The following is a 15,928-nucleotide window of genomic DNA, read 5'->3' on the forward strand; positions in this document are numbered from 1 at the left end:
AGGGGGACGAGCTGTGCACCTCTGCGCGGGCACCCCAGAAGGGTGCTCCCCCCAGCAAGGCCTGGCCGGCAGGAGGGGCAGAGGGATGGCCCTGGAGAGCGCAGCACGCGGGAGCTGTGGTGGCCGAACGCCTGCCCTGCTGCTCTCCCTCCCTCGGCCTGCGACACGGTGCACATGAGGCGGGAAAGCTGGGGCCCCGGTGAGGGTGCTGATCTGGTCAAGGAGGGTGTCCAGGCTTCTCCATCTGGTTTCCAATTCCCCAGGTGCTGGGGCGAAGCATGACCGTCCCTTGTCCCCTGAGGTGGCTTCAGGCCCTGCCCTGGGCCAGGACCCCCAAGTGAGGCAGGGGGCAGCCCAGCGTCTACAACAACCCCCAGGCCTCCTCCTCGCCCACAGCCCAGGTCCTCCTCCTATCCAGTTGTACAGGCGCCTGTGGCTGATTCTTAATGAAGACGCCTTGTGAAGGCACACTGGACATTGTCATGGGGATCCTGCCTGTCACAGGCCCCTCAAGCCAGAGCACTCTGGAGGGGCCATGGGCACCCACCCACCCTGGTTTGCCAACACCAGGAGACCTGGAATACACGGACTGGAGCACCCTTCTGGAATCAGGCTGGGGGGGCCCCAGTCCGTAGCCTGGGAGAGCGCCTCCAAGGGGCACGCCGATTGCAACCTGGGCATGCAAGCCAGGGGTATTTCTAACTCAGTCCCAGGACTTTATCACCTTTCCCCCACAGCTGTACTATGGGACCCTGGGCAAGGGGTGGACAGGAAAGGAAGAGGAATGAAAGGAATGAGTTTTTCTAATTTTAACCTGTACTGTGTCCTCGCTGGAAGTAATACACACAAAGGACCATCTTGCTATTTTATTCTTGTAGAAGAGCATTAAAAAACAGTTCTCAATAGGAACAACACTCCACTCTACTTCTGGATCCTCAAATGCTGGGCCAGTGGGGATACGCTCAGGGAGAAGAGCTTTTCCTACAAGCAAATCAAAAACCTCCACGGGCACCCAGGAACCAGGCATCTTAGAGCAGCTTCTGGGAGCACACTGGCCTACAAATGGACTCTTCTTAGCCAGTTCTCTTTTAATAAAAAAGGGTTTCCCAGGCTGGGGTGTGGCTCAATGGCGGAGCACTTGCCCAGCACACACAAGGCCTTGGGTTCCATCCCCAGCCCCACTGAAAAGGAAGAAAAAAAGTAAAATTTTTTAGGACGTCTGAAAACCTCCATCTCCATCTCCGAAGCATAGGTCAGAATCTGCTGAAAAATCAAACAAGTCCGGTCAGTGGTGACACCCTGGTCCAAGTGGTGTTTCATGAGTTGATGAATATTTTATATCACTGGTTATGTGCTTCCTAAAACTTGAATCTTAAAAGAAACACTTGCAGACACTGTCTTTGGTGTGCCAAGGGTTTGTGCCTGCAGGAACAAGGTGATGCTTACGAGGGGCCACAGCAGAGGTCAGGTGGCAATGCACACTGCAGAGATTCTCCCAGCAAGCTTTGCGACCAAACGCAGCAGGCACGATCTGCAGCACCAACATGCAGTGGCAGCTCTGCCAACTTTGCGTCTTTCTCTCCTGTCTAGGGTAAAAAATACCATCACTGAGACGTTTCTGAGACAGAAATGTCACCCGTGTCTTATACAAATTTGTAAGTATCCTACAAAAAGTCAGCTGGCCACATGCTAATCTATAATGCGTTAACAAGGGCTATTCAGAAACTTGGATTGCAAGTTGATTATTTTCTGATTTGTGCTTCTCCCTCCCAACTCTGGAAATAAATATGGACTCATGGTACAAAATCTGAAGCTATCAGGAGCAAGGGCGAGTCGCCTATGCGGGGTTAATGGCTGGTGGAGCATGCATGCCACTGTGATTCTGCTCAGAACCCAGTAAAATTCCAGCCATGCAAGAACCTTTAAAAGGAGGTCACTCCAGAATATTTTCAGCTGAGAGGGTCACACTTTAAGAGCAGAGACATTCATTTCTTGTATCACGACAGTAAGAGATAGAGGCTATTTTTACCTAAAATGTTAACTGTGGAATATTGTCTCAAAGGCTTGGAATACTCTGCTACTGCCCGAAGCCGGCCACTCTTGTGTGATGGACTGCTAGCAAGCGGTGCTGAGTGTCAGCGTGAAGGTGACCTCAGGTCTCTCCTTGAACATGAGGGGTCACTGGTGTTGAGAGACATGGTGTGACGTGAAGGGTGCTGGCCTCCTGATCAGGGAGCCCGCTGCAGGGGGATGCACCACATTGGGCCCTGCCTGCCCCAGGGATCCTACTGGTCATGATGTTGGCACACAGCTATGATACTCTTCCTCATTAGCAAGTTTGTAAACATAAATCTCAATTAGAGGTATCTTAAAATAAAGTAAAGCATATGCAAGTTCGCGGTAACCTGCACACGCCGATGGCAGGCATTATGCTACGCAGGCTCCAGAGAAGAACCGACAGATGAGCCTTTTAGGGTTAGGATGTACAATGGCAACTCTCCTTCCACAACAGGGTGTGGCACCGACAGCAAAGGTCACGTTCAAGTGAGGGATGAGAAGAGAATTAGCAATGGGAGGTGCGTTCTCCACATTGTTTGCAGGTCTTCCTTTTAACTTTGGAAAGCAGGAAGAACCTGGCCAACAAGTACTATGCTTTGGACGAGGTAATAGCACTGCCTTAGCTGCGTCCTGAGACAGCTGTCCCAACAAATGTCCTTAACTTCCAGTCTGAGCAGAGTCAAGTACATCTCCCGCCTACACCTGCTGCAGTCTGTCCTCTTCTCTCCACCTTCACCTCCGCCACTGAACCCAGCGCCCTGGCTCTCCCTCTGGAGTTCCCACGTTACCTTGCACCCTTTCTAACCTCCTGTCCAGACTGCCGTGGGGATGACCCCGTCAATACACAGCTCCCATCAAGCCGGGTCCCACTTAAAACCTGGTGCCGGTTTCTCTGCTGTGTCCAGAGCCTCAGCCAACCTACTAGGCCCGGCTTCCCTGCAGCCAGGTCACCTGTGCAGGAGATCAACGGTGCCCCTCCACTGTGGCGAGTGTCGCGTCCAGACCCATGGCATGTGGCCTCGGAGGGCCTCTCCTCCCACGTCCTGCCTGCACACCAGCTCCTCACAGGTGCAGCTCTCTCTGGGCCATGCCAGTGCCCACTCCAGAGTGGCTGCCCCTTGCTCCACCTCTCTCCCAGGTGGGTTTCGCCAGCTGTGCCTTATCACATCTAAAATTCAGAAACTGTGTGATGTGCTTTTTTCTAGCACTGGGCATTGAACCCAGGGCCCTTTACCACTGAGCTGCATCCCCTGCCCTTTTATGTGTTGAGACGGGTTTCTCGGTAAGCTGCCCAGGACTCGACTAGCGATCCTCCTGCTTCAGCCTCCCGAGTCACTGAACTGCAGGTATGCCACCGCACCCTGCATGCGATTGCTGCCTCGTGCTCATCCTGAGGGCCCTGAGGGCAGGAGCCTCACTGGCTGCCAGTGGTACCAGGGAGACGAGGTCATTGCACTGCGAGGAAGAGTGTGGTGTGGCTAAAGGAGGTATTTCTAAAAAATGTCTGTGAAAATATTCTCAAAATTGATTAAGGAAATAGGAATGTCTGGTGGCCAGTGACAAAGAATGGAAATGCCAACCTCAACTACGTTAACTGTCAGGATGAGGATGGCTCAATGCTACCATGTACTTAAATGTTGCTCAGTGTTGTACCACAGAGAAGCTGGGAATACTGTGGTGGGGATTTTGGATGTGAAGACGCACAGAGAGGAGCCAATGGCTCAGCTTTCTCTCCGTGACCAGCCAAGCAGGCCACAGAAGGGGAAGCGGCAGAAGGGGCGTGGGCTGGGCAGAGGGAGATCCCAACTCAGGCTTAGGACGTGGGACACCGGCAGGACAGCTGTTCACCTGAACACAGATGCTGGACATGGAGCACTGGCCACAGAACCAAAGGCCTCGCAGGGCACAAGCCAGCTGGATGAGCCTGTGCTGGGTGCCACGTGAACATCCACATGGGCATGTGATCTTCACCAAGTCACCCCAAGGTGGAACAGGGGCTCAGCGAGCTATAGGGCTGCTAAAGCAAGCGACAACACGTCTCGCTTCCTCTCAGTGGGCACACTCCAAGCTGCTGGGCTTGGGGTGGGCCCTCCGTGGAGCACGGTTCAAGGCCAACGGTTGAAGCACCAGACCAAACAATTTCAGGAGTGCGCTGGAAGGAATACCTTGGCCCATTAATTCATGCATTGGATTGACAAATATTTATGAGGGACCGGATCACGCTGTTGCAGTCTGCACAAGCACGGTTGAGTGTCCGTGGGCATGCACTCTGAGAAATGTGTCCTTAGAGTCTGGACAAAAGACAGAGAGTATGTGCACAAACTAAGACAGCCAGGATGTCGCCTGGCAATCGATCCTCACAGGGCCACCAGTGTTGCGGCCCATCACTGATCAAAATGTCATTTATGCAGCATGTGAATGTAGTTATAATAGTGAATACACACAGGGTCTTGGGCTCAGAATGTGTGTGTGTGTGACAACACAGACACACACACACAGGGGTTGAAGCCAGACCTGGGAGGTCAGAGCAAACCTGTGTCAGGAAGTGGTGTTCCCACAAATTAATCTGGAGGTGTGAGCGAGACGGGTGAGATGCAGTGGCCCGCGGGGAATGGTGGGAGGGCAGAAAGACTCAGGTGTTGGCCTGAACCGCAGGGCAGGGGAGGAGCTGGGATGGAGAGAAGAAATGGCGCAAGACACATTCTGGGTGGAATGTCCAGGACTGGCAACCAAGTGCCCCCTCACTTGAGAGGCGAGCTGAAGAGGACACCTTCCGTTGGCCAGGCGGGGCGGGTGCAGGTGCCCACTTTAGGTGGGGCTGTTCGCCATGCCGCACCTGCCGTGCCCCAGGTGCTGGGCGAGAGCAATGAAGCAAAGCCCTGTCCTCCAGAGTGGTTCCTCTAGCAGGGTCAGCAGACAAGAGACAAGAAACAACAGACCGATAAGGTTTCAGGAAAGGAGAGCAGGTGGGGGCTGACTGGGGCAGCGTTCGGCCAGTCTCAGGCCGGTGGGACCTGGGCTCCACCCCTTCCTGGGGCAGCTGCCGCTCTGCCTGGGCTGCTGGAGCTGAGCCACGGGGCACATAGCTGAAATACCTGCCGGCTTCCTCCAGCTTTCCGAGATATCGTGAGTTGCTGCCTCCTGTAACGTGGAGAGCTTAACACAGCCACAGTGCATCTGGATTCCACTGGGTCGAAGCCGAAGCACAAGACAGTCGAGGCGCCCTGACCCGCCCAGCCGTGTGGCTGTCAGTAAATGCGAGGCTATTGACCAGGCCCTTCCTGTAAGCCTGAGCCACGGATGACTTCATCTGAGCAATACACGACTTCTAAACAGGCAGAGCTCCCAGCACCCTTCCTGCTTTCCAGGTAACTTGTTAGATCTGTCAGACCACAGCGTCTGTAAGAAATACCTGGGAGGCTGGGGGCAGACGTGATCTACGTGGAATGCAGATATATTTTGATCAACTTTATTACTGTAGAAAACCTCTGCTCTTACTTAGTCCCACCATCTAAAATTTAAAATGTGAACTTAAAATTCTCCAGCCCCAAATGATAATTAGGAAGATCACTGATGTAGGAAAAATGCTTCTGGTATAATATTAAGTGAAAAAAGCAGAATATAAATCTAGAGCTACACTGTGATGAGAGTTCTATGCAATTTGTCTACACACAGGCGGGGGCCTGATCAGGCAAAGAGGACGTGAACAAGGAAACGGTCTCTTTGTATTCTATGGGAAATTAAGGCAGAAAGTAACTGCAGACAAAGAAATCTAACACGCTTGTTATGTGGTTGCTCTGCTGAGAAAGTTCATGGGGGGAAAATCTCAGTACAAATTCAACTTTCAAAAAAGGAGTGTAGGTGATTTAGGAAATAGCAGCTTAGGCAAAGAAAACAAATCCAGTCTCCTTGCACTGAGTTCCAAGATGACAGACACCGAGATCCTGGTGGGAACACAAACTTGAGAGATCCCACTGTGAGGGCAGGAGCTGGTGGGAACAGGATGGAGCAGAACCCATCTGAGCAAGAGGAACCAAGAGAATAATCAAAGAACGAACTCTCTGGAAATAGAAAGTTCAATTTATCCAAGTTCAGGCTGCAATTCTCATGTAAATTCTTGAGTCAGTGTGGACATGACATGGTTCAGAAAGAAAATTCTCAGACACTTAAGAAACCTCAAGTGGTGCCCACTGACACCAGAGGAACAGAGCACCCTGGGAATCAAAGGACCCATTTACAGTGAAGGAGGTGACTTGCCAGCCCTGGTCAGTCTTCAGGAAATCCCTAATCAGATATAAACTTTTACAGACGATCATAAGGTCAGAATTTAGAACTAAGAGTGTAATAAGCTCCTCATATAACATTCTAGGCTATTTCCCCAACCTATCCATTCTACAGATAAGAAAAGAGAGATCCAAACAGGAAAAGAAACATGATCAAGACCTAACAAGAACATGGTGTGAGACTCTGTGTCTCCTTTCTCCCTGTCCAAAGTGCTCTCTCCTGTACTTTGTTTGGTGTTGTATCGATTAACCCAAACTCCAAGAGAAGACAGCAAACCCCATGGTGTAGAACCCATGTACAGGTACAGAGGAGGCCTGTTTCTATTTTGCTTTGTTAGGTAGTTTCAGTAACATTCAGAGAATTACTAAGAAGAGCAAACATGTAACTTCCACCAAGGGGAAGTGGTGGTAATTGGTTTCCTTGTCACATATATGTGGCCTTCCTAATTTTCTGATTGAAGTGTCTCCAGGAGGAAGTTGGGACCCACAGAGTCCTGTCTACCACCCCCTATGAAGATTCCAAGTCGCTGGGAGCAGAGAAATCACAACGAACCAGCAGGTTGAAGGCACTGTGAAATCTGCCTCACTTTTCTAAAATAAGGACTTGGGAGCCATCATCTCTCAGAAGATCTAACAAGGATTACTTCTACTTTAACTCTTCAGTCAAGAGTGTCAGAGGTCATTGTCCTGGGTAACCCGGGGGTGGGGCAGGGCCCGCCCTCAAGTCCCGCAAGCACCCAGCACAGGGAGGTGGCACGCAGCCTCCGCTACGTGCAGCGTTGTGCGCCCCAGCCCCAGACCTTAACAGACGCATCCAATTTTTATGCCTGGGGATTCGTGTGTGGAAAATTCCTGCCCCCAGGACTCCCTGGGGGAACAGGCTCTGCCTGAGACCCGCAATTCACCTGACCGGACGCCCTGCCAGGGCCCAGGCTTACCTGGAACGTCGATCAATCTTTTGTAGACATTCAAGAAGGCTGCCTCAGCCTCTTTGCTTCTTTTACTCAGTGCATCAATCTGAAAGGGAAGGAAAGAAAAGACAGAGAGCTCAGAATTCGTCAAGAGGAAATTTAAGTCACCCTGCACCTCGCGAGTTCCTGCAGCAGATGGGACGACGCTTCTTCTTAAGCAGCTCTCGAGCTCTCAGAGCAAGTACCTGCCAGAGCCCCAGAAGGAGGCAGTCCCCAGGGGCCAGGAGCTGTGGGGAGCAAGTGAGGGCTCCGAGGGCTGAAGTCGTTCCTGATGCTGAGAAGGACCCCTGGGCGGGGGGTTTTCCACGGTGGGCTCTGCCTGGTCCCTTTCCTCCACCTCCAAGCACTGACCGAGCTGACCACATGCTAGACAGCTGCGACTGGGACACGGAGACAACCACCTGGGAGCCCAGGGGCTGTTGGGGAAACAGGTATGCCAGCAAGCTCATTTCAGCCAGGGCAGAGCCGTGGGGACACAGAAGGGGACATTAAGGGAAGTCAGGGACTTTTGAGCAGAGTTCTCAAGATAATTCGCCAGGGTGGACAGGTGAACGATGCATCAAAGGGCAAGAACACATCCAAGTGCTTCAATTCGGGGATTCAGAGATCCTCCGTAGGAATTTTATGAAACACAAGGACGCCCTCCTAGCACGCAGGCTTCCATGGAGTTAAGCGTTCTGTTTTAGGACCCTCTGGTGTCCGACTGTGTTCCAGCCACAGGATCTAGGTCAAGAACCCAGACAGGACCGTAATGTGCCACAGACCATGGGGAATCAGCATGAGTCTGATGAAGGAACACAGATACATATGCAGGAATTACGGAAAACAGGACTGGACAGGAGAACAGGGTCAAATCACAAGAGGCCATCAGCTTATGTGAAGGAGGATAACTATCAGCTGGGCAATGATCAGAGTGGAAGGAACACAGGGGGCATGGAAAAGGAGACCATTTGGGCCTTGTTGCCCTCATCCAGGCCAGCAGTGTGAAGGGCAGTGGCTGTGGGTATTGAGAAGAGGTCAATCAGGGAAGGTCAGAGCACTCTAAGTCCACCTGGGACACAGAACAAGGTGAGTTGAGGACCCTTCCTGGGACTCCAGCTTAGGCCATGGGTGAGGTTCTGAAGGTGGCCAGGACCAGTAAGTCCCTGGACCTGACCCAGATGCATTCATTTTCTGCAGTGCAGGCATCTATTGGTCAAAGGAAGGTGAGGTAGGAAACCCCCAAGTGCATGAGACAGGCACCCAGAGTCCCCAACTGCTGGGTCACCTCATTTAGTGTTTAGCTCACATAACAATCACTGGGACGGCAGATCGCTTTTTATGCAAGATTTTACATGCACGAAGTTCACACTGGCCCAGGAAAGGACACTAAATTATATATTCCTCCTGTCCCCTGGCAGAATTATGCTCTCTGCCTCCGATGTTATTAAAGAGGCAGGGCATGTGGCTTAATTACAGGGCCTTTCACCTGAACCAACCCGCACTCTGCTAGGGGTGGCGAGGCCACCTGATTGAGGAGGGTGAGCAGCTGAGGGGCGGGAGGCGCCTGCACGGGTCCGGGGAGATCTCACGGCAGAGGCGGCACAAGCCCAGAACACCAATCCGAATCGGGTGCTGAGAACTCAGGCCCATGTTTTTCTCCCATGAAATAAGATTGTGATTCAGGTGTCTGGTGAGGTGGGGCCCACACAGGACTTTTAATACAAGACAGGTCTCTGTATTTTAAACAGACTTCTGTTCTCTCTGGTTATTAGCAATTCATGCTTATTTTATCATAGGAAAAATATTTAAAAAACTAGAGAAGAAAATCTTAATCCTTTCATTCACTGGTGTGTTTTCAATTATTTCTAGTAAAAATCCATTGTTGCAGGAGATGCCGCTGTAGGGAAACTCCCTACAGAACAGGGACCAGCGGCTGGCCAGGGCTGGGTGCAAGACAAGGGGGCGGTTGGAAGATACGGGCTAAGGGGTGTGGGCTCTTTTGGGGTGACGCACGTGCCCTGTAATGGTCCGCAGTGATGGCTCACCACGTGTGAATCCACAGAAAGTCAAGAGCTAGATTAAGTGGGTGAACTACACCTCAAGAAGGCCGCTGAAAACGTTGTGTGCATTTGAAATCAAACCGTATGTAAAATCTGCATGCTGTCCTCACTGACGAGCTGCGTCTTCTCAGCAGCTCCTGGCACCCGCTCAGGCCAGGGCCCCTGCTCCCAGGACACCACGGTGGGTCCACAGGTGATTGTCCCCTCGGTAGGCAGATAGGATAGGATGTGGAGGCCCCTGAACACTGTCCTTCTTGCTCCCATCCTGGTTGGGCATGCGGGTGGCAAATGCCCAGCACGCTGGGGACAATGGCAAGCTGAACTGTAATGACATCTCCCCAAGACACTGGTGCCTCAGCCTGCGTAGCTGTGAAAGTGGCCTTATTTAGAAACACGCTTCACAGGTGATCAAGTGGAGGTTGTGAGCATGGTCCTCATCCAGTGTGACCTTAAAAGAAGGGGAAATGTGGACATAGGGACAGACACAGGGAGAACGTCACTGGAAGAGGAGGCAAGACAGGGTGACGTGCCAAGGAGTGCTGAGGACAGCGGCAACCCCCAGGGGAGGGGAGGGGCCTGGAAGAGGCTCTCCTCACGACCCACAGAGGGAACCAGCCCTGCGGGCGCCCTGACCTTGGCCCTTCAGCCTCCCTCTCTGGGACACTCAGATGGAACGTGGTCACGACAGTTCAGGAAGCTACAGGACCCATGATTCCAAGCCCTCTTTCCTTCCCTCTTCCACAATCGCAAGCAAGTTCAAATCCACTGCTGCAAGGACAAGGGCAGCCAAACGGGCTTCACTAACTCATTAAGCAGCTGCACCAAGAGGTTCCTTACGGGATGCTGGTAGTTCATTCCACGTGCAGCTGGGTTTCTGCCTGATGAGACCTGCCCCTCCTGAACCTTGGAACTGTCTGGGAGGATCTGTCCACGTGGGAAATGCTGACACTCCCTCGGAGCTTCACTCTCCTGGTTCCTCCTGTGGCCACTGCCCTGGGCCATGGACAGGCCCGAATCCCGGCTCTGTTGGCCTCCCTTTCCAGCTCAGCTGTCCCGTGGGGCTCTGCAGGGACCCCTGGCTGTGGCCCATCATTCCCTGCATCTGGGCCCTCGCCTGCTTGGAACAGTCCTTGCTGGCATCCACCTGCGCCTCGAGACCCAGGGCAAGCTCTACTTCCTCCAGCTGGCAGTGACCCCGGTGTGGGGGAGGGCGTGCCCAGACACTGGGGCCCGGCTGGCTGTGCATGCCTGCTCCCACCTGCCAGGGTGGGCCATCAGAGAAGCTAAATCGGGAGAAGTGCCTGGTGACTGGCACAGGCTGGGCCACGGACACTGACTCTGTCCCATGGGAGAGCTTCCTTTCCTCCAGGTGTCCACACAGCTCCAATCCATGAAGTGGGGACTCTTGCCTGTGACCCTTATAGTTCAGAGAGCGAGGCGGGAAAGGGACTTACCTTCCTGCCACTAGGCCCTGCCTGCCTGCACAGTGCTAGGCACCACAGTTGTGAGCCTGGGAGGCGGAGTCACCAGGGGAAGCTCGTTACTCTAGGGGAGGTGGGGTGTGACCAGAGATGAGGGCCAAGGTCTGAAGGCACAGACCATGGAGTTAGGACCCCAGGTCAGACCCGGTGGCTTGTTTGTGTGCACGCATGGGCCTGAGGTAGGGGTTCTTCTGGCTCCCGTGCCACCCCCATAAGCCATCTGGGATAAGTGGCAAGGATAGATGTCGTGGCAGAACTCACAGATCCAGACCACTGAGGTCCTGTCCTCCGCACTGAGAACCTGTCCCGCTCTGAGGGCCCCGCCTGCTTTGCTTCGGCCACACCCGGTCACTCCCTGTTCTCTGAATACCCCAGCAATTTCCACTCAGCCTGGAAGGCGCCTCCCTGGAATGTTCCCTGATCCTTGGGGCTCAAGGCAGATCCACCTCCAGCTGCCGGTCCTCCCACCACCGCAGAGGACTGTCCCTGAGTGCAGGACCACAGGAAGGCTCCCTCCCCTAGGAGATTCCAGATTCCTTGAAAGCCCAAACCAGACAGTACTCCCAACCACCCGGCTGCCCCCAGGGGCTGTGCACAGTAGGGGCCTGAGGGGTGTGAATGAAAATCGGCCTCCACCTCCAGGTTTATCTGCAGAAGTGAACCAAAGGGTTCGAATCTTCCTGAAAATGCTTCCTGTGTCAAGAGCTCCCTGTCCAAGCACTTGTTTCCGTGCGGCCCCCACAGCCAGCAGGAGGCCTCTTTCCGGTGCACCCCCCACCCAGTGAGTCCAGCAAGTGCCCAGCAGCTTTGTCTGCACAGCTCTTGGACAATGTCACTTCCACAATGTGGAGTGTGGCATTTTATGTAATTTAAACACAAGTGTCCACATGGAGATCTCTTGTTCTAAATCTCACACAATCAATGTTCCCTTCTAGTTCTCTAAACCTCCTGGAGTCCAGGTGTGGGGAGTCCTGAGCCTTCAGGGGGGAGAGAGTGCCAGTTCTGGTGGGCGGGGTTTCAGGAGTCACGTGGAACAGGTGTCGCTGCTGTCACAGTCCACCTGCCCTGTGAGGGGCTTCACACATCTCTGTCCACACCCCACTGACGTCAGGCGTGGCCACGTGAGCTGCTCTGGCTGGTGGCAGCACTGCCACAGGTCATGCCTGAGCACGGGTTTAAGAGCCACCTGTGGTTCTGCCTTTGTGCTCACTCCCTTTCCTGCGAGAACAGCTCGACCCGAGAGGAGTGGCTTCTTCCATCGGGACTTGTGAAGGAAGACCACGCAAGGTGCCAGCAGAATCACATGGCCCTGCAGCCAACGCGACCAGAGGCAGTCCTTTATTGCCACCAGCCACGGGGACGTGGGGTTGTGTGTTACTGCGGTAGAATCCGGTAAAGTCTGTATTGTGGGTCTTAATCCGCTACGGGTCATCTTTCTTGAGAAGGTGGCATGAAGTAAAAATAAGGAATAGATATCCAAGACCTTGAGGGCCCCAAGATTTTTGCTTATTTGTCTATTCTGAAGCTTCCCTGCTCACTTCTGTCAGGGGCTGGAGCGGGAAGGGGGTGCAATAAGGCAGAAGGGGCACGGGCTTGGAAACCAGCACGGCTTTTGCTCCAATAGCATCTGGAATTCTGGGCCAGCCACAGCCTCGGCCTCTTCGAACCCTCTGGATCTTATTTTCCACATCTATGAAGCGGGAACGGCGAGGACACCTGTCATGGAGGAGGCTGGAAAGGGGCAGGTGATGGGACACGGGTGCAGAGCGAGCCTCAGGCTGGCATTTGGGGCTGGTGACTGCTGTAGACTCCTGACGTCCTGGGAAGGAGAGTTACGCAGGGTCATCTAGGATGCCCGCATTCTCGAGTCTCCATGAGAGGGGAATTCTCAGGCTAGGGCATTAGTACTGTGCAAAAGCCACTGTCCGAGGCACTCGGACGGCACTGGCAATGGTTACTCCACACCAGGCCCTGCTCCTGCCTTCGGTCTTCCCCATCGGGTCCTCCACGGGGTAAGCTTACGCCTTAAAATGACACCCCTATGCGGGTCCCTCCCCAAACATCTGCAACGGAGACTGACATCAGAATCATGCAGAAAGGGCACCTTGTTCCCCCTCCAGTGCTTCAGCCTTAACTGAAGTCCCCCACACCCCGATGACTTCCAGGGTGGATGCTGCAGACCAGCATCTGTAGACGGCCCTCACCATTGCCTCTCCTTGCCACCAAGCGTGAATGTCCTCCACAATGGCCCTGGGTCCCCATTCCAGAGTCCAGGAAGAGCTATGTGGCTACCCTGCCTTAATGGCTTCTCCTCACCAGGCCTAGGCTGGGGCTTGAGCCCTTCATGACATTGCCCTGCCACCAAGTCCCTCTGCTGGGTGCTTCCGCACGCAGGCCTCGGGCCTCTCCACGCCAGGTGCCCTCAGGCCTTCGGTCTCCCTCGTCAGTTCCTCTGCCAGAACACAACACCCGTCCCTGGCCACAGAGAACGCCATCCTCCCTGGTGAGCTGGTCTGGGTGGCGCCTCTCTGAGGGGCCCCGACTCCACCCGGCACAGCTGCTCTCTCGGTCCTCCTGCCCGTTTCCTACCCTGGCCCCTCGCCCGCCCCAGCCTGTGGTCTGCTGCAGGCCAGGGCGGCAGCGCCTTCTCCACTCCGGGCCTGTGAGAAGGCCTGTGAGGAGCCTCCGGGCAGCTCAGGGAGCCTGTCGAGCAGAGGGGAGAGAGCAGGCCTGGGGCTCAAACTGGACTCTGTGACACTGGTGGCTCTGAGATCACAGTGGGGATGGCTTGGAGGAAGCTTTTCCAAACCCCATCAGTCTGCCGGCAGGAAGAGAAACAGGGCCAGGCTGTGTGGCTCTTGGGGCAGCACAGGCTGATGGGCGGTGGAGGGAAAGAGGGTGAACTCTGGGGATCAACACCCAGGTGGCATGGTCTCCGACAGGGAGAAACGCCCGGTGACGTCATGTCTGACAGGGAGAAGCTATGCGGGGCCTTTTCACAGGCAGAAAGAAGGAATGTAGACAAAATGCCTTGAAGTGGGCCGCTCCGGAGGCTGAGGACGCACTGTAGCTCCTGTTACAGACACGACTGTGGTACCGTGGTGGCCCCAGAACCTCGCCTGAGGCCCGCGTGCCACGGCAGCAGCACACCCAGCCCACACTGAAGGGGCAGCACTGGTCTGTGCGTTGCTGTCCGGGCTCCAGGGGACCGTGGGGAGCCCCCAGGCCATGACAGCTTGCAGCCCATCAGCCTGAGGCGCACAGAGGTGGCGTGTGGCCCTCACAGGGCCCAGCTCAGCCAAGACACACAGTACGCGAAGGCTGGTGGTGGAAGAGACGCTCTTTCTGGCTTTCCTGACATGGGTGGGGGCGGGGCAGGGCCATGGACACAGGAATGCCACCTGAGCCACAGAACCGACTTCTCTGTGCCGCAGCTTCTTTTTTGTTTTTTGGGGGGTGCTGGGGATCGAACTCAGAGCCTTGTGCTTACAAGGCAAACACTATCGACTGAGCTATCTCCCCAGCCCCTGCAGCTTCTTTATCTGCACAGTGGGAGTGCGTCTTGGCTGCTGAAGGTCGAGTCACCGTGGCACTTGATGACAGCAAAGGAGCCTCCACGTTACCGCTCCGCTTCCAGGTACAGGAATCAGCCAAGTTGTGCAGCACCAGGCCCTAGGCCACCCCCAAGGACACAACGACGCCCCTCCCTTGCCCTGGGGCAGCTTGGGTCACAGGCTGGTGGGAAGAGGTGTGCTCCAAAGGAAAGACAGACCTGGGGTGGGCACACCCCTGGGGGAAGACCCAGAGGCGGGAACTCAAGCTGGCTCCGCCTCCATCTCTTCATCTGCCTGGTGACGGTGACGGGAGCACGCCTCTGCTCCGACCCCCTGGCATTGTCCAATCCACCCTTGGCACTTTCTTCCCATGACCCCACAGACCAACCCCCTTCACTACCAGCCAAGCAGAAGGCCAGGTGCTTCAAGCCTATGGCCTGGACACTAACATTCCTGAGTGGCAAGGGCACGCTTAGGATAATCCACTGGCCTGCACTGCGGGAGTCACAAGCCAATGACTTAGAAACAAGCAGACCATTTAAAGACTTTCCGAATCGATGTCTCTGCTGGACCATAGGCCACAGAGGTCAGCAGGCGCCGCAGGCTCGTGACACTAAGCTCTCCCACTCTTGGTCTGGCTGCAGGGCTTCAAGGGCAGAGTCGGTCCAGAGAGTCACAGGCAGTACCAGATGTCAGCTGAGGGTGACCAGATCCTACCCAGATGGACATGGACGGACGGATCATGGCTGGAGTCCCAGCTGTCTGAATGTGCCCAGGTTAAGGGAACACAGGCTTACCGAATAAAGACAAATGTAGTCCAGAGTCTGTTCACTTTGTGTTTGACAAAGGCCTGGTCCTGCTACTGGCATGAGCTCTGCAGGGAGATGAAAAGGACCCCCACCCCCATGCTGGCCACCTCTGAGGCGAGGTGGAGAGGGGAAAAACTGGAGACCAGTGTGGGGGCCCAGCTGCCGCCACCAAGCTGACCTGGTTTCCATTGCCCACCCAGCATGGTGCTTGGGGAGGCCGAATCCCATCTGCCAGACCCCCTTGCAAAGCACTGGGCAGTGGCTATGTCCCCCGGCTCAGTGAGCAGGGCAAGCTCTTCAGGCCAGAGGTCATGAAGACAAGACCTGGCAGAGCTGGGGGACGAGGTGCTGCAGCAGAGAGAGGCTGGAGGCCTCTCGGGTCACGGCCCACACCTGCCAGGCCCTCAGATGAGAACTGCAGAGGCAGAAGGGGCCGGGCCATGGAGGACCCGGGACGCGGGTGTGAAGCCACAGAGAAGAGGGTGGTACAAGAAGGGCAGAGAAAGAGAAACCCAGCCAACGCCTCTGTCCCCGTGCGGCTCAGAGCCCTTCCTCTGCAGCTGACATTCCGGCTGTCAGCAGGCATCCAAAGCTGTCGGGAAGGATTAGCTGTCTCCTCTCTCCCCAGGGCAACCAGCTCCAGGAGGTAAAAGCTACAGGAGGGCAGATCACAGTTACCCAGCAGGGAACCTGCTTGCGCAGGGTCTGCAGAGGCCCAGCTTCGGCCTGA

General features: G+C 54.9%; 1 protein-coding gene across 10 annotated transcripts in view; it reads right to left on the minus strand.

Annotated features, from left to right (window-relative positions):
- Cux1 (cut like homeobox 1) overlaps window positions 1–15,928 on the minus strand; it is a 316,806-nt gene that overhangs the window by 137,905 nt on the left and 162,973 nt on the right. For all 10 annotated transcript variants that reach the window (XM_047533876.1, XM_047533875.1, XM_047533874.1 and 7 more), the window contains exon 4: window positions 7,280–7,358. In XM_047533876.1, coding sequence (XP_047389832.1) covers window positions 7,280–7,358 — 79 coding nt within the window. The remainder of the gene's footprint in view (window positions 1–7,279; window positions 7,359–15,928) is intronic.

Source organism: Sciurus carolinensis, chromosome 18 (genome assembly GCF_902686445.1).
Source record: "Sciurus carolinensis chromosome 18, mSciCar1.2, whole genome shotgun sequence".
Classification (NCBI taxonomy): Eukaryota; Metazoa; Chordata; class Mammalia; order Rodentia; family Sciuridae; genus Sciurus; species Sciurus carolinensis.